The sequence below is a fragment of the Diorhabda sublineata genome, chromosome 2 (assembly GCF_026230105.1).
Source record: "Diorhabda sublineata isolate icDioSubl1.1 chromosome 2, icDioSubl1.1, whole genome shotgun sequence".
Classification (NCBI taxonomy): domain Eukaryota; kingdom Metazoa; phylum Arthropoda; class Insecta; order Coleoptera; family Chrysomelidae; genus Diorhabda; species Diorhabda sublineata.
The window spans coordinates 24,966,465-24,985,134 of record NC_079475.1 but is presented as its reverse complement, the minus strand read 5'-3'; the positions used below and the strand labels follow the sequence as shown (position 1 = coordinate 24,985,134).

Sequence of the window (18,670 nt, the reverse complement as noted above, 5' to 3'; positions counted from 1 at the left end):
TTCTTCCATCGGGAATCAGCTCATAGTATTCATTACGGTTAGTATTTCAATTTTTTGTTGATGTTTAATATATGAAGTATTATAGACGTTGTTTTGATAGGTGACCTATCTCCTGACCCCTATCTACCAAAATATATCTACCACATCAACAAATTGTTTGAAGAAGGAAGAGAAAAATCTTTAATAGACAAAATAAGAATGTTATCTATATATGTTGATACAATGATGTGTGGACCGGATGAAAGTTTGAAGGTTCCTCAAAAGTATCACACATTCCTCTTACATATTCAAAGTTTGAAACTGAAATTGGGCACAAATATGATTCCAATTGGGTACCTTAGAATTGGATTTCATTGCGAAAGATCTCTTCTATTTAAGGTAATTTATAATAGAATATTAGTCAAGACCATTTCCGTCTCCTGTTTCTTAAGTTAAAAGTTCACTCAGACTCAGTCTCATGACTTTTTCCAACTTTATTATTTATTGCGATAACTTCTCCAAAATAAATACATGAAAGTAGTAATAGTTTTCATATCCTTCTGTTTCCTTTATGTCAGTACTTTCTCATTAACTTGTACATTTTTTATTCATTATTCTAAAAATCGAGTTCTATTTCAAGTAATTGCGTTGGTATAGTCTATTTCAGAAATTTAGAGAGCAATAAAATGGGGAATTCCATCCAGTTCGGCTCAATTTCGGTGTCGGCTATAGGGGTAGGTATGCAAAATCCATATATTGACCCCAACCCGGGTGGTACTAACTGCGCTTGATAAAAAAAATTACAATGAAATCAATGCCAAATTATGAAAGTGGCTTAAATATTCGTTGGGTCACTCTGTGGTCCCTTTGCATACCTAATGAGATTTTATTGCTCTATACATTTCTGAAATAAACTATATATAATATTTTCACACCTTCTTTAAACCTCTTTATCTATTACAATGTATGGTGTATAAATTTTGTAGAAGCAAATTTTTTAGTATCTTGTTTGCCTGAATCGATAGAAATATATGGACTATACTGAAAATATTTTGTACTTAAAGTTTTTATTAGAAATCGGATATTTTATGTTTATCAGATTTCCATAATGAGAATTATTTCTGGAAACTTATTTGTTTAGCTACCAGCATCATACAATTCTTTTTAGTACGAGGTATATAGATAATTTAAATGCTTTTTGTCTCTCAAAGAATTTATCTGCTCGCCTGTGAATGATTATTACAGTTTTGCTTCTTATTCGTTGAAAGTATCCTAAACCTACTATTTTACTTAACTCGATTTACAGAGGTTCCAGTGTAAATAAATATATTGAGTGTGAGTCACTGTAAGTATACAAATGTTTGATATATCCACAACCGGCGTACTCATTAGAGTGAATCAAGAATGTTGATATTCCCTTTTTTACCAATGTTTAGAATAACCGCTACTATATACCTAGTTTTTAGAAGATAAGATCCATTTACATTTAGATAACGCTCCTTCACATATAAACGCGAAAATCAGTGAATAAAAATAAGAACTAAATACATCCACCTCAATCACCAACTATGGCTACATTTGACTCCTGGCTGTTCTTTTTTTTTATTTAATTGTAGGCGCCAGATTACGTGACTATTTTAATAGCGATTATATCTTTACTTTTTTCATTCATTTTGTATTCTTCGTTTGGTTTTTATTTCTTCCCTTTTGATCCTTTTCTAAGCTGCTCCTATGAGATTTTTAATCCATGTTTATCCTCTATATTTTATACGTACTATTTTGAATTCTAACGTTTTTGTTGCTTTTTTGTTTTCGGGCTTATATGCTCAAACCATATTAATTATTCCTCATATATTTTATCTAGTTCCATATTCAGTTTTCGTTCCATTTACAGACTATTTTATTCTGAAGCAATTTGAAACTTTTTCTCCAAAGTATGATACTTTCATTTTATTGAATAATTCACGAATTGCATATACCTTAGATATTTATAGTTTGTTACTTGCCCAATTGGTTTCTCTAAATACGAATATTATGTCTTCTCTTGAAGTATGTTTTCAGTTTTATTTGTATAATAATATTATTTATTTAATTATTTGATATTTGCAGGTTATGTTGTAGATCTTGTTCTGATTCAACAAAAATATCAATTTATTAACCTCTATTAATTCTGTACTAAGTCTGCTCTTTTTATTATTTCATATATTATTATTGAGAACAGTAGCGAGCTCAGTTGAGTCCTTGGTTAATACCTATCTTTAGGGTAAATTCCTTTGATGCTTGGTTTTGTCTTCTATCACATTTATACATAATCAATATATTGTTTTTAAGGCAATAGCTGATAGAATATGTATACCATGCTCATTGGTCCAAGGAGAAAATCACATTTATTGGAATGAAGTAGCCTTATTAGAAGATGATAACAGTAAGTCAGGTCCTGTGTTAGTTTTCTACATTGTAGATTTGATGAATAGAGTCGGGTCATTGATACCTGTTGGAAGTAGAGACGCTGATCAATACTGTAACGAAAAACATTATAATAAATAATATATAGCATGTTCTTTTCGAAATATTTATTTACATAACTACATAACAACAACTACATGTTGAAGTTGGGTTGGTTGACAGAATTGTCAGAGGAGTGATTTTCACAGAAGTCCATACGTAATTTATTCCTCTACGCTGACGCTCTTGCTTATTTTGCTATTAATTGATGGTAAGCTGAATTTGAAAAGTTCAAATTATGTGTCTAGGAGGACTAATTGCGAGTGATTTTCCTATTGTTCGGTTTTTATCTATTGATTTACCTTGTTTCATTTAACTGTATTGAATGAATTCAATTTAAAAGTCTAGACCGGGTTCCAAAGCTTCATTTTGTTCCAAAATATTAAAACAAAAGGATTTGTGAATAGATGCGGGTAGGTATTGGAATTTTACAGATGATTCACGAAGACGTTGTCTCGTAACTAAATGTGACCTATTTATTTATAAACAAAGACTATGTCGGAATCTAATATTGGCAGTCAAATTATGAATCAAAGTGAAGCGAAATGAAATTGGATTAGTCAAACAGGATATGTCCAACACCGCAATATGATAGGGAGGCGAAATACAAAACATGGCTACATCATCAATGACAAACAAATTTGAAGTTTCACCCTCTGGCGGTAAAGTTGTGGCATTAATATTCTGTGTTCGTGTGTTAAAATCCAGGTCTATTACCTGGAGTACGACCAAACACCATAGATTTGGAATGCATTAAGTCTAAGTACTTAATACTTAATACTTAATACTTAATACTTAATACTTAATTATTGGGAGTTAAAAAATAAATCTTCGAGGTAAAAGATGCTGAAACTTCAGATCTAAATAAGGTCACTAAGATTTTGACAAAGGTAGTGCAAGCAGTTGCATTCTCTCAAATAATAAAAGACATCTAATCTTAAAGGCGTTTTAAAAACAGACATAATTTATAATTCATGTTTTCGTCGATATGCCCATTTTAGATAATTTGTTTTCAATTGCTAGATATCACAATTTCTTATCGATCAAAATAGTTTGAGATATCATGGTATCGCTCGTTCTTAAACATTCATGATTATTTACAAAATCGACATCTTTTATTTGATATTAGAAAAGAATTTATCATCGGAATGGTTTGATATATTGATAGTGAATATAGATTAAGTGAATGTATGAATTCCTGAAAAGAACTCTTGTAAAAATAATTCATTAATTTACTTAACTTAAATATTATAAGCTTTAAATTGTATGAGGTTTACCGAAAATGCAACTAAAGTCTCAATAAAATTAATGTAGCTGAATAATTTTTGTTTACTAGCTCAAGAATAATTCAAATGTAAGTTTCTGGAAAATCTTGATATAGCTAAAAATAATTTGAGAATATAATTTTATAATATTAACGATTTCATGTATTCGTTAGTTATGTGCGTGTGGGACTTCACATGTTATCAGATACTCCCCGTTAAAGTATATTACTGCGGTGAAATTATTGAAAAATACAAGTTTGGCTGAGCATGGATTTTACATGTCTTAAAAAATGCCATACGGCAGCTTCGAAAACAATACTTTTGCTTTCTTGAAGTATAAAAAACAAACGATTATATATTTTTTTACAAATCCCAATGGTATATATCTTCACATTTCCAAAACTTAAGATTATTAGTTAGCGAGTTTTGGATAGATTAAGAGAAATCAATAGAGAACCAGTTATATAAATCAGTCGTGTCTTTGGAGACCCAAAACATCGAATAGATTGGTCATCCGCCTCACAGTGCTAACTTGACTCCTATTAATTTTAAATAAAGTACATAGAACATTCTTATGAAATGATTTTAACGCTTTTTAGAGCTACTATCTGCTGACTGGAAGAATTTCTCGTGAAAATCATGTGTTCAAGGCAATTGTTTTTTTTTTTCAAAAAAATTTGGATCTTCATTTTATGTAGTCTAGTATAGGAAGAGACAACCACTGCAATTACTATATGACTTGATTCAATGAAGGACCAACACGTTCCATTAATTAACAAAATGAACTTAAAAATAATCAATATCCTTAGCACGGATGGATTAAAATATTCAAGAAAGTAGCACTCAAGGGTGAATGGAAATATATAATTAGAACACTGAGGTGCAAAGGTTATTTGAAACATATTTCCTACAATATTTGACTCAAGGTATTAGAATAAATTCTTCAAATTTTTATTAAGAGAAAGGTATAAGAATATCTAGTAATAATAATATATGAACCAATTTACAGTATTTACCAATTTATGTGAAATTCATATCAAATTAGTAGGGTTCTTAAAAAAAATTTTGAAACAAGTTCTGAAAACAGTGTGTAATTGTAGTTGGTAAAAGTCTACTGTTAAATAGCCGAATAGAAACTAATGAAAGCTGCCTAGCTGCTACTATATTCTTGTTTCCGTGTTATATTCAATGAGCCAAGTCCATCTCTTCTCTACCTCAACAATTTCAATAACATCATACTCTCAGACGTAGAACAGATTTTATTGAAATTTGGTCAGTTCGAGCAGGTCAGGATGAATAATATACACCAATCCAAAGTTTCGATGGACAATAATATAAAGAATAATTTTTCTCAACTTTATTGTTGCCTATCCATAAAATATACATACAATTCCATATAAACCCAAGATTTATTCACCAAAATGGTTATTAATGGTCTCTCTACCCTTAGATACTATTTTTTCAAACAAAATCGGATACTCTGATAGAGGAAGATTCTAAAATTATTCCTTAAATATTATTAAATTTACAGTAAATACCAAGTCTATTTATTGAAGAAAAATAGTAAACTAGTAAATAGACCGCACTCTTGAAGGTTTCATACAGCAGATTAAAAATATAAATTATAAATAACTATGCATAATTATTTTAACAAAAATATACAATGTAAGCGTTTGGAATAGATATAAAGTGAACGGCCAAAATATGGAACACATTCATTTGAAAATATGTGTATTGAAACATTAACATTAAATCTTCAATTTTTACGCCAATAAACACATTTTTTTATCCCCCATCAGATGACTTTGAGCTACCACTGTCGTCAAACATTTATAATAATGGGCTCAACACAACACATATTTCACATCTTGATTTCTTTGAATAGCTTCAATATAAAATATATTTAACGTCAGAAAATTTAAGAATTTAAGAAAACAACACACAATGAAATTATATTTCTGTTAAAATTCAAATTTCTACTATAATTTCTATGTATGACAAGGACAAAAGTGCAAAAATGTAATCTCCTTTTGTTACAGCTCACCAAATCACATGTGTCATCACACTTTCTCATATTTTCTTCTTTTAAACAATTGGTAGTTCCAATTAGCATAGTTAACATCGAGACCTAATAGATATACAATTACAAAGATCGCACCATTATTCTAACAAATGCTACGAAGTTACTTCATATTTTTCTTCGAAAACCTTCTCGATTGAATTCACTCCAATTAATTAGAAAATTTTTCAATATAACATTAGAATTTTCAATCGACAATCGTGTTTTTTAGTGCATACATAACAATTACATCGTACAACCTACTTCCATCCACTGTATAATAATATAAAATGATAAAACTAACGAGGATTAATTTGTTTCAACTTTCAAATTCAAATTCAAATTTCAACGACTACAAGCATATTATTATACTAGAACAACGTTTAGTAAACGTTAAATAGATAGTAAATTAACTTTTTATTATTAAAAACGAACTAATTGGAGTATGCTTTTTGATGGAGCATTCCATTTACATTCCTGGTAGACAAGATGAAATAAAAGTGATCCAATTCTACTATAAAGTGACAATCTGATTTGTACTATCTACTACCCTCAATTTGTACTTAGGAGATGATATTTTGGTTCAAATAATGATTTTATGTCAACACATAAATTATCGAAATTTGACTTCTATGATTTGACAAGTTGAGTTGAGTTCTATTTACGTTACAATTTTTTTCTGCGAAAATTTTCAACTCATTATAGTCAATCACATCAAGTTACTTTTATTCTTTATTATAATTAGCCGACATTGATTTTTTTTAATGAGTTTCCCTAATGTATAGAAGAATCCATCTTGCAAACAACTGGAGTAGTAGGTACCCAAATAGACAGTTATGTCATTCTGAGAACTGTACCGTACGTCCTCTAGGTATAATTGCCACCACCAGATATTGATTTACCAACTCTAAATAAATATCGGTTTTTGAAAACGATAGAATTGTTATTGAAAGGAGTTTAAGATTGTTTGAAGTGTGTCTTGAGCATATGGTATCTACGTAGAGGACTCGTACTTGTTTCACTTTGGAACAATTGAAATTCGGTTCTCATAATACTGTATCAAATCAATGAAATACGAAACGACATAAATATGAAATAAAATTATTGTATTTAAATAAAAATATCGAACAAATCATTATTGTTTTTCTTCTTCTTTTCCGACACATTCCCTTACCAGTTCGCCGTTCTTGTTATCCTCAGTTTCTTTTTATTTCAGTCCTATAGAGGCTCCTATTCTATCCACCCGTGCTTCGGTGGTATTTGTACGTGACTATACCAGCATTGCAGTGCTCTGTATTGAGCATTCTACTAACATTAGTCGCCATATTTCTGTAATTAATATTTTATTGGCACTGGTGACTAATAGGCACTTTTTCATATCGAAGTTGACCGTTTACATTTTTTATTATTATTACATTATCGATCATAGTTTTGGAAAACTAATAGTCAATGAACGGTTACTCTTTTCAAATTTGTCCCTTAAAAAACTTATTCATAGTAATGAACAGAATATTATTGACAACTCTATTGTACCTTACTATATAAAAAGTATTCTTCATTCTTCGGAATAATAAACTTTTAGAAAAAATTCACTTTATTTCATAAATATCTATAATTGATCACTACCTAGCACGACAAGTAATCGCGTTTATGTCCACTGCATAAACTATTAATGTGGTTGAGAATAACCTGTGATGTTTTCCAGGATTAAAGTCAATTCTTGTTTGCATTTTTCATGATTTCAATGGATATATCACGTAATCGATCTACACTAATAAAAATGACATCTAATGATATCTATTGCAGAAGATAGTTATGCGAGGATCAATCAATATTTCATAAATTTGCACAGCACTCATACCAAATTAAGAAATGAACAATAATGTTTACTCCCCGTATATAATTCGATAAACATCTAACAGACCGTCAGTCCACAGGGACTCATCATCTCCACTGTTTACCAATCAAAACATCGAATCGTAAACATAAATGCATATCTATTGGCCGAAGCTGTATGTACACAGTTTCTTATATTTTTAAAAATCTTTATAAAAATAATAAAGTTATAACATGAGGTATCTACGCCTATGGTAGATCAAACAAAATTGTCGGCAAGGGTTTTTATAATCTGCAATTGATATTGGAAGAACTGTACCAAGAAACCGTGGTTGTAAATAGTTTTATAACAGCCGGATAGTCTAAGAGCCCAGGTCAGGCTTACCACAACTAACACAAACAAATCTCTTAGTCAATTCAACTACCCAGATAAGTATTATAGAAGTAATGATCGATAATGTTGTAAATGATTGCTTAAAAGGCAAGCGGAACCATATTTCATTGAAACTATTATAAGGACTTCCTAATTCCAACATAATTCCAACGTAATTTTGGAACAAAAAATGATTTTCCATGCACTACCTATAATGAATATGTATTTCTAGTAATGAAAGGTTTGCAAAAAATTTTCCTAGAGGATGAATCAACTAACTAAAATAGAGGAAACTTATCAAGGAATCAACAGGATCATCAAGAATCAAAAGCATAATATTAATTTGTTTCAAACCGGAATACAAGTAAATAATCTTTCAATTCACTAACAAAAAACGATATTAGTTTTCAAATCAATTTCCGTTCCTTATTCGTGGAATAAAAATATTGATCTATTATGGAATGCTATAAGCTCTATTCATGTTTTATTTGAGAGATATTGTTCAAGTTAATACCTCTAAAATTCAGTTTTTTCAATTTGCAGAATATCATTTTAGAAGATACTGATAAATCAGATGCCATTCGGCAGAGAAAGGGCTTAGAAAAACAATATTCATTCGATGTGGTTTTCGGAGAAGACTCTACCCAAGAAGAAGTCTATAAAGTCACTACAAAAAGTTTAATCACTGATATTCTTAAGGGGTGAGTAAAGAAATATCTACATTATATATATTTACCATTACAACTATCACGGGAACGGGATTAATAGATGAGCGCTCTAAACAGTGTGTTATTATGGGACAAAATAGATCTTTTGGGTCGCAGTGTATATGAAATCATGAACGATACAAACATACGTACATTCACCATTTACATAGGTTTTCATATTTCCTAGTAAATACTTTTAATACGTACATTTTGCACTATCAAAAATGTCCAAAATTTAAAGTGCTAATATAGTTATTTAGTTAGAATTCTTGTTTCTGCTAATGTCAAATCAAGTCAGTCCTAATGATGTTTTTGTCCACTTGATAATTGAAATAGTCTTTCAATGTGAATGATTTTATTAACAAAAAAGTAAAAATGGAGGATTTTTAATAGAAATGGCACTTATCAGACTAAACACACTGGTTACTCTATCAAAATCCAACACTCACAATTATACTGTTTGACGCGCGTTTCGATAATCAAGTTATCGTCTTCGGAGACTGAAATTAAACTCTGGATCCTTTTATTTATGAATGACGATGTTATTTTAATTTCATCCAAATTAAAATACTAATTCTTTTGTTCAAACTCAAAAATCTCGGAATCAATTGAGCAGTCACTCCTTATCTTTCCAAATCTTCCGTTGAAATGCTTTGCATGGAACTGTCATCATCATAGTCCATCACGTGTTTAAACGAACAAGTTTGTCTATTTTTTGTTTATTTTTATCTAGTTTTGAAATCGAAAGATGTCCCAGCTTTAGCACCCTTTTTCAATTGGAAATTGAACTTCTGACATGATGTTATGAGATAAGAAATGCGGTGTATTAAAGAATGTTCTATTGGCATTTATATAATATCGTTGATGGATCTTGTTTTGAATCCAGAAAGGTTCAGAAAATTTGACTCTAACACTCACATCATAATGACCTTCCTGCTTTTTGTCTTTTGTTATTACTTCAAGACAGAATAAGTTTGCGAGTAATTGAATAAAATTTAACAAGTACTCAAATACATTCTCTAAGTTGTCCCATTTGGCATATAATATAAACATTCACATACAATATTCTATCAATATTAGGAGGCAATCAAATGAATAAATGGAGCTTCCAATCGACCATGAAGGTAAACATGGAAAATGTCACTTACTATGTAATTCTGTTATTTACGTATTATTGATTATAGTTTAGCGGTTTTATAACTAGAAGTAGGCATATTAATTAATCCATCCGTTAATTATACAGAACGTAATGTAAGTGTAAATATTATTATTTAATTGAACTAGTTCATAACTACAAGGAAACAAAATAAATAAGAACAATGACACTAATTATTAACTGATGTAAATTTACATATTAATAATTGATTTCTGGTAAAATTTATTTGAAAAAGTGAGCATGAAAAAAAAGTGGACACCAATGTATGAAGCTGTGCATTGAGTTATGATAATGGAAAAAATATGAGAAAATTCGAACCATGAATCATATTTTCTAGGGTTGGTATGATTCAACATTATTAGAAACTTTCAAGAGACTGTATACGTTGTGTGATTGCACGAACTTAATACTAGGGTTGCTGCCTAAGTTTTGAGATAGGCAAATAAAAACAAATATTTATGATTGTATAAGGCTTTATTGTTTTCAAAGTATTCTCCATTACGATAAATACACTTTTGCATGCCTGTAAACGAGTTGTCGAAGCATTTTTCAATTCCGATTGAGGTACCTCCAAAACATGTGATTTGAACGCATCAACGCTTCTTCAGGTGTAGAAAAACGTTGACCTCGGAATTTATGTTTGATCTGCAGAAATAAGAAGAAATGATTGGATGCCAAACAACGACTGCACGGCGTATGATCCCTTCGAAGTTTTGATTGTTCAAAAAAGTTTTTGCTTGAACTGATGTGTGAGAGCCCGCATTGTCATCGTAAAGAATGATTCTTCTTCTGCGATTGGTTTCATTGATTTTTTCGAACAATTCTGGCAAACAAATTATGGTGTACTATTCAGAATTGACCGTTTAACGATACTTTAATGGAACGGTGGCGACACGTCCACTTATTCCGAAAAAACAGGCGAAGATTTGCATTTAATACAGTCGATTGTTACATTGTCATAATCTTATAGACGCCTTTTGAAGCACTGTGATTGAATTTTTTCAGCATTTCTTTGCACCAAAAGGATCTTTTTTTGACAGATTGTCATATAATGCGGTATTCAACGCGAATATATCTTTTTGGCAGCCAAATATGCCTCAATCTTACGGTATGTCACATGACGATCTTGCTATGTCAGTTTGCGCACAGCATCGATGTTTTCTGGGACAACAAACGATACAGTGTTGATGAACAGTGTTTGGAAACAAAACGGGGAATTTATGGTTTCTGGATTTTTATTGTCCAAACAAGTGTTGAAATTTTGGTTTGCAAACATCGGTTTCATATTTAAATATTAATATTAAATATTATTTGTTCCATTGTATCTAATAAAAAATAAAGTGGACATCACGGAGATTAACCCACTAGGATTTTCTCAATTGTACTCTGTAATAGCTATTACTATTATTTCTCACCTCTACACTAGCAAATAACTCAAAACGTTTTACTTTTTAAGTGTTCTCTCTATTCCATCATGACCATCAATGTTTTATATCGTGATTTTATTTTAAATGGAAAAAAACTACAGATGAATTTTCAGAGTAATTTGACAGTAGTGATCTGAGGTATCAGTTATTCTATTTTATTTCAGATATAATTGTACTGTATTCGCTTACGGAGCAACTGGTGCAGGAAAAACTCATACAATGGTAGGAACGCGATCAGCACCAGGTATCATGATTAGAGCTCTAAATGATTTATTTGAAGCAGTGAAAGACAAAGAAGATGAATACTCGGTAAGATGATTTAAGCACTTCAATTTCATGTAGATATCGAATTAAATCAAGTAGATTGTACTATGTGGCTATATAATGGTCAATAAGTCATGTATATCGAGAACTTTCGTTTATTATACTAGTTCATTTTAAAAATGGTAATACACCTATATTATCTCACGCTTTTGACGTGATATGTTCACTTCTGTGTTGTAACTACAGAACGCAGCAATGATCGTTGTTCTAAAAATACCAATAAGTATACCTGCAAGGTTTCTTAATATTAGAATGTTTCTAGAGTGTTTCTAGATATCTCAAATGCTTTCTTGGTATAAGCGAATATTTACTGACATACGTAAATACCGTTATAAATATATGAGCGTATAATTAGCTCCATGTAACATTTTTACCGATTTTGCATACTAAATTTAAATTTATTGCATAATTTAAAACAACGTTTTAGTTCGATATATTTGTCCTTTAAAGAAATATGATCTGATAAAATGATAAATATTCAATTTGTCGATTTAATTCTCTAAGAGTCTTTTTGAATCATCAATTTCCGATAATTCCTCGAGTTCGTTGTTAAAGTAGGTATATAAATATTAGATTCTTATATTAATGATTGATAGTAGTTATTGTCATAATATCATGAATGATTGATGTATATGGAGCAGACAACAAACCATTTAAAAGCTTGTTCTTTGAATGGAATTATTTTCGCATTGTGCTTGATAAGAACTTTTTCACGTTTTTACTTTAGAGAATTTTAATTTTTGTCACTTATTCTAGTGAATTATAATGGAATGAATACAGTTTAACCATTTAGTATGTTGCATCGGAAACATAAGAAATATGAATATGAGATTCTTGGCATAGTCTTGAGAATCTAGACAAAGTAAATCGAAATTACGTGAAATAACTGAGCCGGAAAGATATCAGAAAACAGTGTGTTTACAATTATGCATGAACATTTGAATCAAAAACAACGTGTTGATGATTCAGAGCAGGGTAAGGCCATGTTTACACGTAATAAATTAGATTTTTTATGTCGATATATGACGATGGATGAAACATGGATCCATCACTTCACTCCGGAATCAAACCGATCATGATTTGAGTGGACTGGAGCCTATGAACCACGTCCGAAGAGTCCAAAGGCACAACAGTCAACTGAGAAGGTTATGGCTTTAGTATTTTGGAATGTGCATGGAATATTGTTCTATCGACTATCTCTACAAGGGGGAGACAATCAATAGCGAATACTACATAAAAATGTTGGATCGTTTGAATGCAAAAATCAAGGAAAAACAGCCTCATATGTCAAGAAAAAATCACCAAAACAATGCACCGATTAAGAAGTCGATGGCAACGATGGTTGAATTAAAAGAATTACTCTTCGAATTGCTTTCTCATCCACCGTATAGTCAAGATCTGGCCCCCAGTAACTACTGGCTATTGACTGATCTCGAAAAAATGTTCGCCGGTAAAAAATTCAGCTCAAATGAAGAAGCAAGTATTGAAACTGAATCGTATTTTGAGGCAAAAGACAAATCGTTCGACAAGCATGGCATCGAGAAGTTAGAGAAGTATTGGAATGATTGTATTGCTCTTGAAGGAGATTAAGTTAATGAATAAAATCGATTTTTGTCAAAAAAATGTTCTTCTAGACTAATTGAGTGATATAAATCGAATTTGATTAACCTTCATTTTTGGATAGTTGTTACCATTCTGCTACAATTACCGTTTGAAAGCCGTTCAGGGAGTTGATTCCACGATTCTAAATTCCTACTAGTTTATGGATAAGGTTATGAATAAAAACAGCAAGCATAAAATAGAGAAATTACAAATATAATCTGCAAAGTAAGTGGGTAGCTTTGGCAAGAGATGCCTCACTAAAATATATTGTGTAGTTTTTTATATAACGATCTAAAATTAATCTGTCATATTGTATATTGTAAAAACCATTCTTTCCAGAACATCGACATCTTATATATTTCAAGCCCATATGTTATATATTATTATTTGTTCGTCTTTATATATTTTGTTCATAGAGTTTATATCAGAGATAGACTCTAATAAAGAGCTAGTTTAAGTGAGCCCGAATTGCGGCTATCTCTCTATACTCTATTCTGGATCGCCATGACCTCGACTAGTGAGAACCGCAAAGATAGAGAGTAGTAAATCCATTCCCCTCATGTTAACTCTATGTTTCTGTTTAGTTATTATGGCTTCTAGAATTGATATGATTTATAAATGAAGTTGTTATCGAAACATTTCTGAACAAATTACAGTATCAAAATGTTCCGCTAATCATGGAAAAATATGATTAGATCAACGATACTTATGCCATTGCATGATTAAAAAAAGGGAATCTTTCATATCGACATTAGGTAATTACACATAAAATCGAATGATGTCTATTTTTGTACCAAATAGTATTAACATTACCTATCTAATATATCAAAATATAGTGTATGACCAGAAATATACAGTATTGCATTAAAATTTTCTGTTCTGAGATTATTGAAAAGAATAATTGAACGGTTTTCTCAGAAAGATAATTAACAGAAACTGATAAATAATTTATTCACTTAGATAACAAAACAGTATCCACATATATTCTAAAAAGTCGATATGGAATCAAGCGATTGCTGTTTAGTTATCTAATATACTGTTATCTATTTCTCAATTTATCCCACTTTTCACATGCACATTTAAGTAATTTCGTTACTATTCTGCTGAAACTGAATGCTATCAAAATAGTAACAAACCTCATTAGTCAAATTTTTCAAGAAAAAATTAGACTATTACGGTAGGCATGACGGCATGACTAGAAGAAAAATGGGGGTCTCATCGTTTTTCCCATGTTTTGAGACCTCCTGAACACGATTATGATGGTTTTTCGAATGTCTGTAGTTTATATATATATATATATATATATATATATATATATATATATATATATCTGTTTAAGTTACAATCCTTATTTTCGTCTCTCGAGCAATTGCTATGGGTCCGATTTGGTTCAAAATTAGCATGGCTTTTTTGGCGGCGGATTGATGTTATTAGAGTTTGGTTGAAAACAAATGAATATTTTGAGGGGCCGCAGTGCAAAAAAGTGGTTTTTGACCTTTGCTCGCCTCTGCAGGTCAAACGAAAAGCGACTGAAAAATGAAATTTCACATGTAGGTTCAATTAGTTGCGTGATGATTTCCTGTCTAAGGTCGAAACTTTCCATCTCCACCCCTCTCCATTTTATGGTCATTTTTGTTATATTTTCTTATTTTTTGGCCAGAAAAAGTTTAACTAGAGGGCTCGAACTTCGCATGCAAGTAGGGGTGATGTTGAAGAATTATCTTTCTCAAGTTCAAAGTTTTCTTCTTCAGTTCTTCTAGCACAAAACGCCCGAAATCATTTTGATCGTCGTAATTGTTGAACTGGACCGCCTTCTATTCAATGAAAGATACGAGTATGATCGTTGCTAGGGTGATTTTTTTGAAATTATGAATTTTCATTCGAGAGAGAGAGAGAGAGTTAACTTGTGAAATGAAAAGTTATTGAGGAATAGCAAATTTTCCATATGAAGAAATAAGATTGAGAATTGATATCATATCCAAGAAATTCATTTTATGGAAAGATTTGTTTGTGTATTAGTTAAATTCTTCTTTCGACGAAAAATTCGACTTTCGTGATGGAGCTCTGCTGCTCACGGCTTTTTTTATTATTTATAGGAACACAAGAAATATAAATATTTTCATTCATTCATATTGTCTTTACGAAGAATGTTCCAATAACAGTGGTGCAGATAATTAATTTTCAAACATCTTTGAAGGTCAACTATAACTCCAATATCTACAATTATGAGGATTCACTGTACTATTTGACATAAACGAGATTTCATGGTAAAGACTTTTACTTGTAAAATGGAGATATGCATCTACCTTTTGCATTATCCCAATCATAATAATAGAGAAAGATCCTACACTAACATCATATTGTGATGCAGTTTTCCACATAGATATAAGAGGATTTACTACATAACTTTTTATAAAATCTAATTATTATTTATTATGATTAGTTACGATGGTTAGTCGGTTAGTTTTATGACACTTTTACGATCCCTGTAACCTTTCATTACTTCAACACTTCTTACTAATGACAATAAGAATTGATTCTCGATATGTATACACTTACACAATTAATGACAGAAAAACCTAATACAATATGTTAACATAAACAATTATTCAATCATTTTAATTATAGCCCACCGTAACGATAAAAGTATTAAATGTAGTATTATGCGAAATAATTTAGTTATTTGTATGCCAAGGACTGAAAATGCTACTTTGTCGGACGAGTCTGAAAATTGCGATACGAGCGATGCGAGGCGAACAACGGACGAGTCCAACAAAGTAGTATTTCAGCCGCTGCATACTCAACATTTTTTAGACGACGCATAAGAATGTAACAAGAATTCTAATAAGCGAGCACTACATTTTTCGTTGAGTTTTTCGCCTTTTTCTGGTGACACCACTTCATAAATCATCGAAGTGAAACTGTCAGATGCTTTTCCGAGTTGTCCAGCATAATCTCACCAAGACCTACGTGACAGCCAATAGGGGCTCATGAACACCGAGTTTGCCCGCAGACGCCCAAAATGTCAATATATCTGAACACCTTTCTTTGGAGAAGTGCAAGCCTGTATAATCAATGAACAAGACACGTGTTTCCCGAACACTACAACCTACAAAAGTTCGAGATCAATACACAAATATAGTTCCAAGAAACAAAAAAATAAATAAATACATTGAATGAAGACAAATTACTAACCTGTGAAAAATTATATTGTAAACAAAATAACATTCGTCCGTTGAAACCTTTGAGAAGCGGATGATTCAAGATGCTAGCGAATCAACAAGTCGAGTTTCTTGCCTTGCCTCAGTCGGTTGCCAGCGCGTTGCCGACTGGTTGGCAACCAGTTGCCCCTTGTTTAGTTCCCCATTCAATTACAAAGATTGTTATTCATTGCAAACTGTTTAGTGATTTGTGTCAAAAATGAGTTTCTTTTGATTAGGCTAGTCAAGCCGACCTTGAAATCAAAGCAGATCAAAAGGCGCACTTTGTGACAAAATCGTATTTCTATGGCAATTGTTTGTACACCATGTACTCGGTGTGAGCAGTGACTCTTACTCTTCTACTTTCGTGATATCTCAAAATATATAGTAATATCTGTAATTTCCAAATCACTACTGTATATAGTAATATACTAGGATCTATTAAATATCCGTTTAAAGTAAATCATTGATAAATAATACATAGAAAGACAGACAATATTCGTTTTTGTATGTGTGTGTTAATGTCGATATGAGAAATTCAGTTTTTGAATCATGCAAAGGTGTGATATAGTCGATCTTATCACGTTACTTTATAATCACACTGTATTTGACTCAAATGACTTTTTTATCGTTATTATCTTTCTCATTTTGATGTATACAAGGTGTTTAGACATCTGCTCTAAAAGGTACGTTTTTTATTTATGTGTATAACAATGTGATTGCTTTTATTTAAATTAATTTTATCTGCAGGTTCATTTATTACAAACAAATGACAGTTCTGTAAATATTTTCGTCTTGAAATTGAATAGCCCTCAGCAATCTTTTAGATTACTTTAAATACACCCTCTATAAACAATATACAGAGTGAACGATTAGTGTAATACAGTTAATTGCCTCCTTTGTCCTTTGAGGTGTCAACTTGAAACATTGAAGGATTATAGCCATCATTTGTCTTTAAATTTTAAAATTATTCACAATCTTATCCTGTACAATGGAGGAAATGCTAGAGTGGAGATCTGTTGCGGCCCAAGCATTGGATTAGTAGTAAAAACTCTGGAAAATTATTCATTTGATTAATCTTCATTTAATCTGATACAGAGTGGATCAAAAGAATGCAATAAAAACGCTTTACTACCAGCAAGAGTAAACCAACATTTTCCTGAAAGACGGCAACCGACAAAAGCAAGATGGAGAAATTGATGGATCGGTTCAATCGCACGGTTTAAGTTAGTTATGAAAAGCATGAACGATTAAAAACTTCTGTGACAGAAGAAAATTAAATTATAATTTTTCAGGCAGTTACCCATAGGATTATTTACAGCAAACAAGAACTTAGCTACTACGGTGTGTAAAGAATACTTGACAAAAATAAAATGCACCCTTACCTTACCACATTGATTTGCAACAGGAGTTCACTATTTAAAAGAATAGAGACGTTTTCGACTATGTTGTTTTTGAAGAAGAAGCCACGTTTAATAAAAATGATTATGTTAAATGCCAAAACATTCACTCTTATTTATCAACTAATCCATATAACAAGTCACACACAGTCAAACTAGATGGTCGTTGAATGTGTGGGGAGATATTGTTGGTGAATATGTAGTAGGACCATATATTTTTGACGAATATTTGAATGCTGAGATGTATGTATTAGATTTACTAGTAAACCAATTACCTCTTTTATTGGAAGAATTCGCACTTCGTACACTTCAAAGGATGTGGTTTATGCATGACGGTGCGCCTATTCACCCTAATTAATTAATCGTCCAATACAGTGACCACCAAGGTCACCAGATTTCAATAAAATGGACTCATTATTCTATGGTCGCATTAAATGGTGGAACATAGGAATAGTTCGTAATGTAAGTAAAAATGAAGTGTACAAAATACCACCAACAACAAGGGTTGACATGATGAAGAAAATATCGAATGAATTTCGGAATGTTTCTATAGAAATGGTTCGTAATGTAACATTAATATCACTTTCAAGCATGTATAGATGTCTTTTGAGGTCATTTCGAAAAAACCTACTGCGATAATCAAGACGTGTACATATAGTGAATAAGATTGTTTTTTGTTGCTACGTTCCTATAATTTATTTGTAATACACTCGTTTTTTTCTTTGTATTTGCAATTAAACCTCTACAGTACCAAACAGAAATGATAAAATGTCCGTTTTGACAAAAAAATCATAGCCAACAGACAATTGTATGTAACTTTGATATGGCACAGCATTA

General features: G+C 31.2%; 1 protein-coding gene across 1 annotated transcript in view; it reads left to right on the top strand.

Moving 5' to 3' along the window:
- LOC130453040 (kinesin-like protein KIF19) overlaps window positions 1-18,670 on the top strand; it is a 43,131-nt gene that overhangs the window by 10,504 nt on the left and 13,957 nt on the right. The window contains exons 3-4 of the mRNA XM_056792628.1: window positions 8,561-8,718; window positions 11,472-11,616. Of these exons, the coding sequence (XP_056648606.1) occupies window positions 8,561-8,718; window positions 11,472-11,616 (303 nt within the window). The remainder of the gene's footprint in view (window positions 1-8,560; window positions 8,719-11,471; window positions 11,617-18,670) is intronic.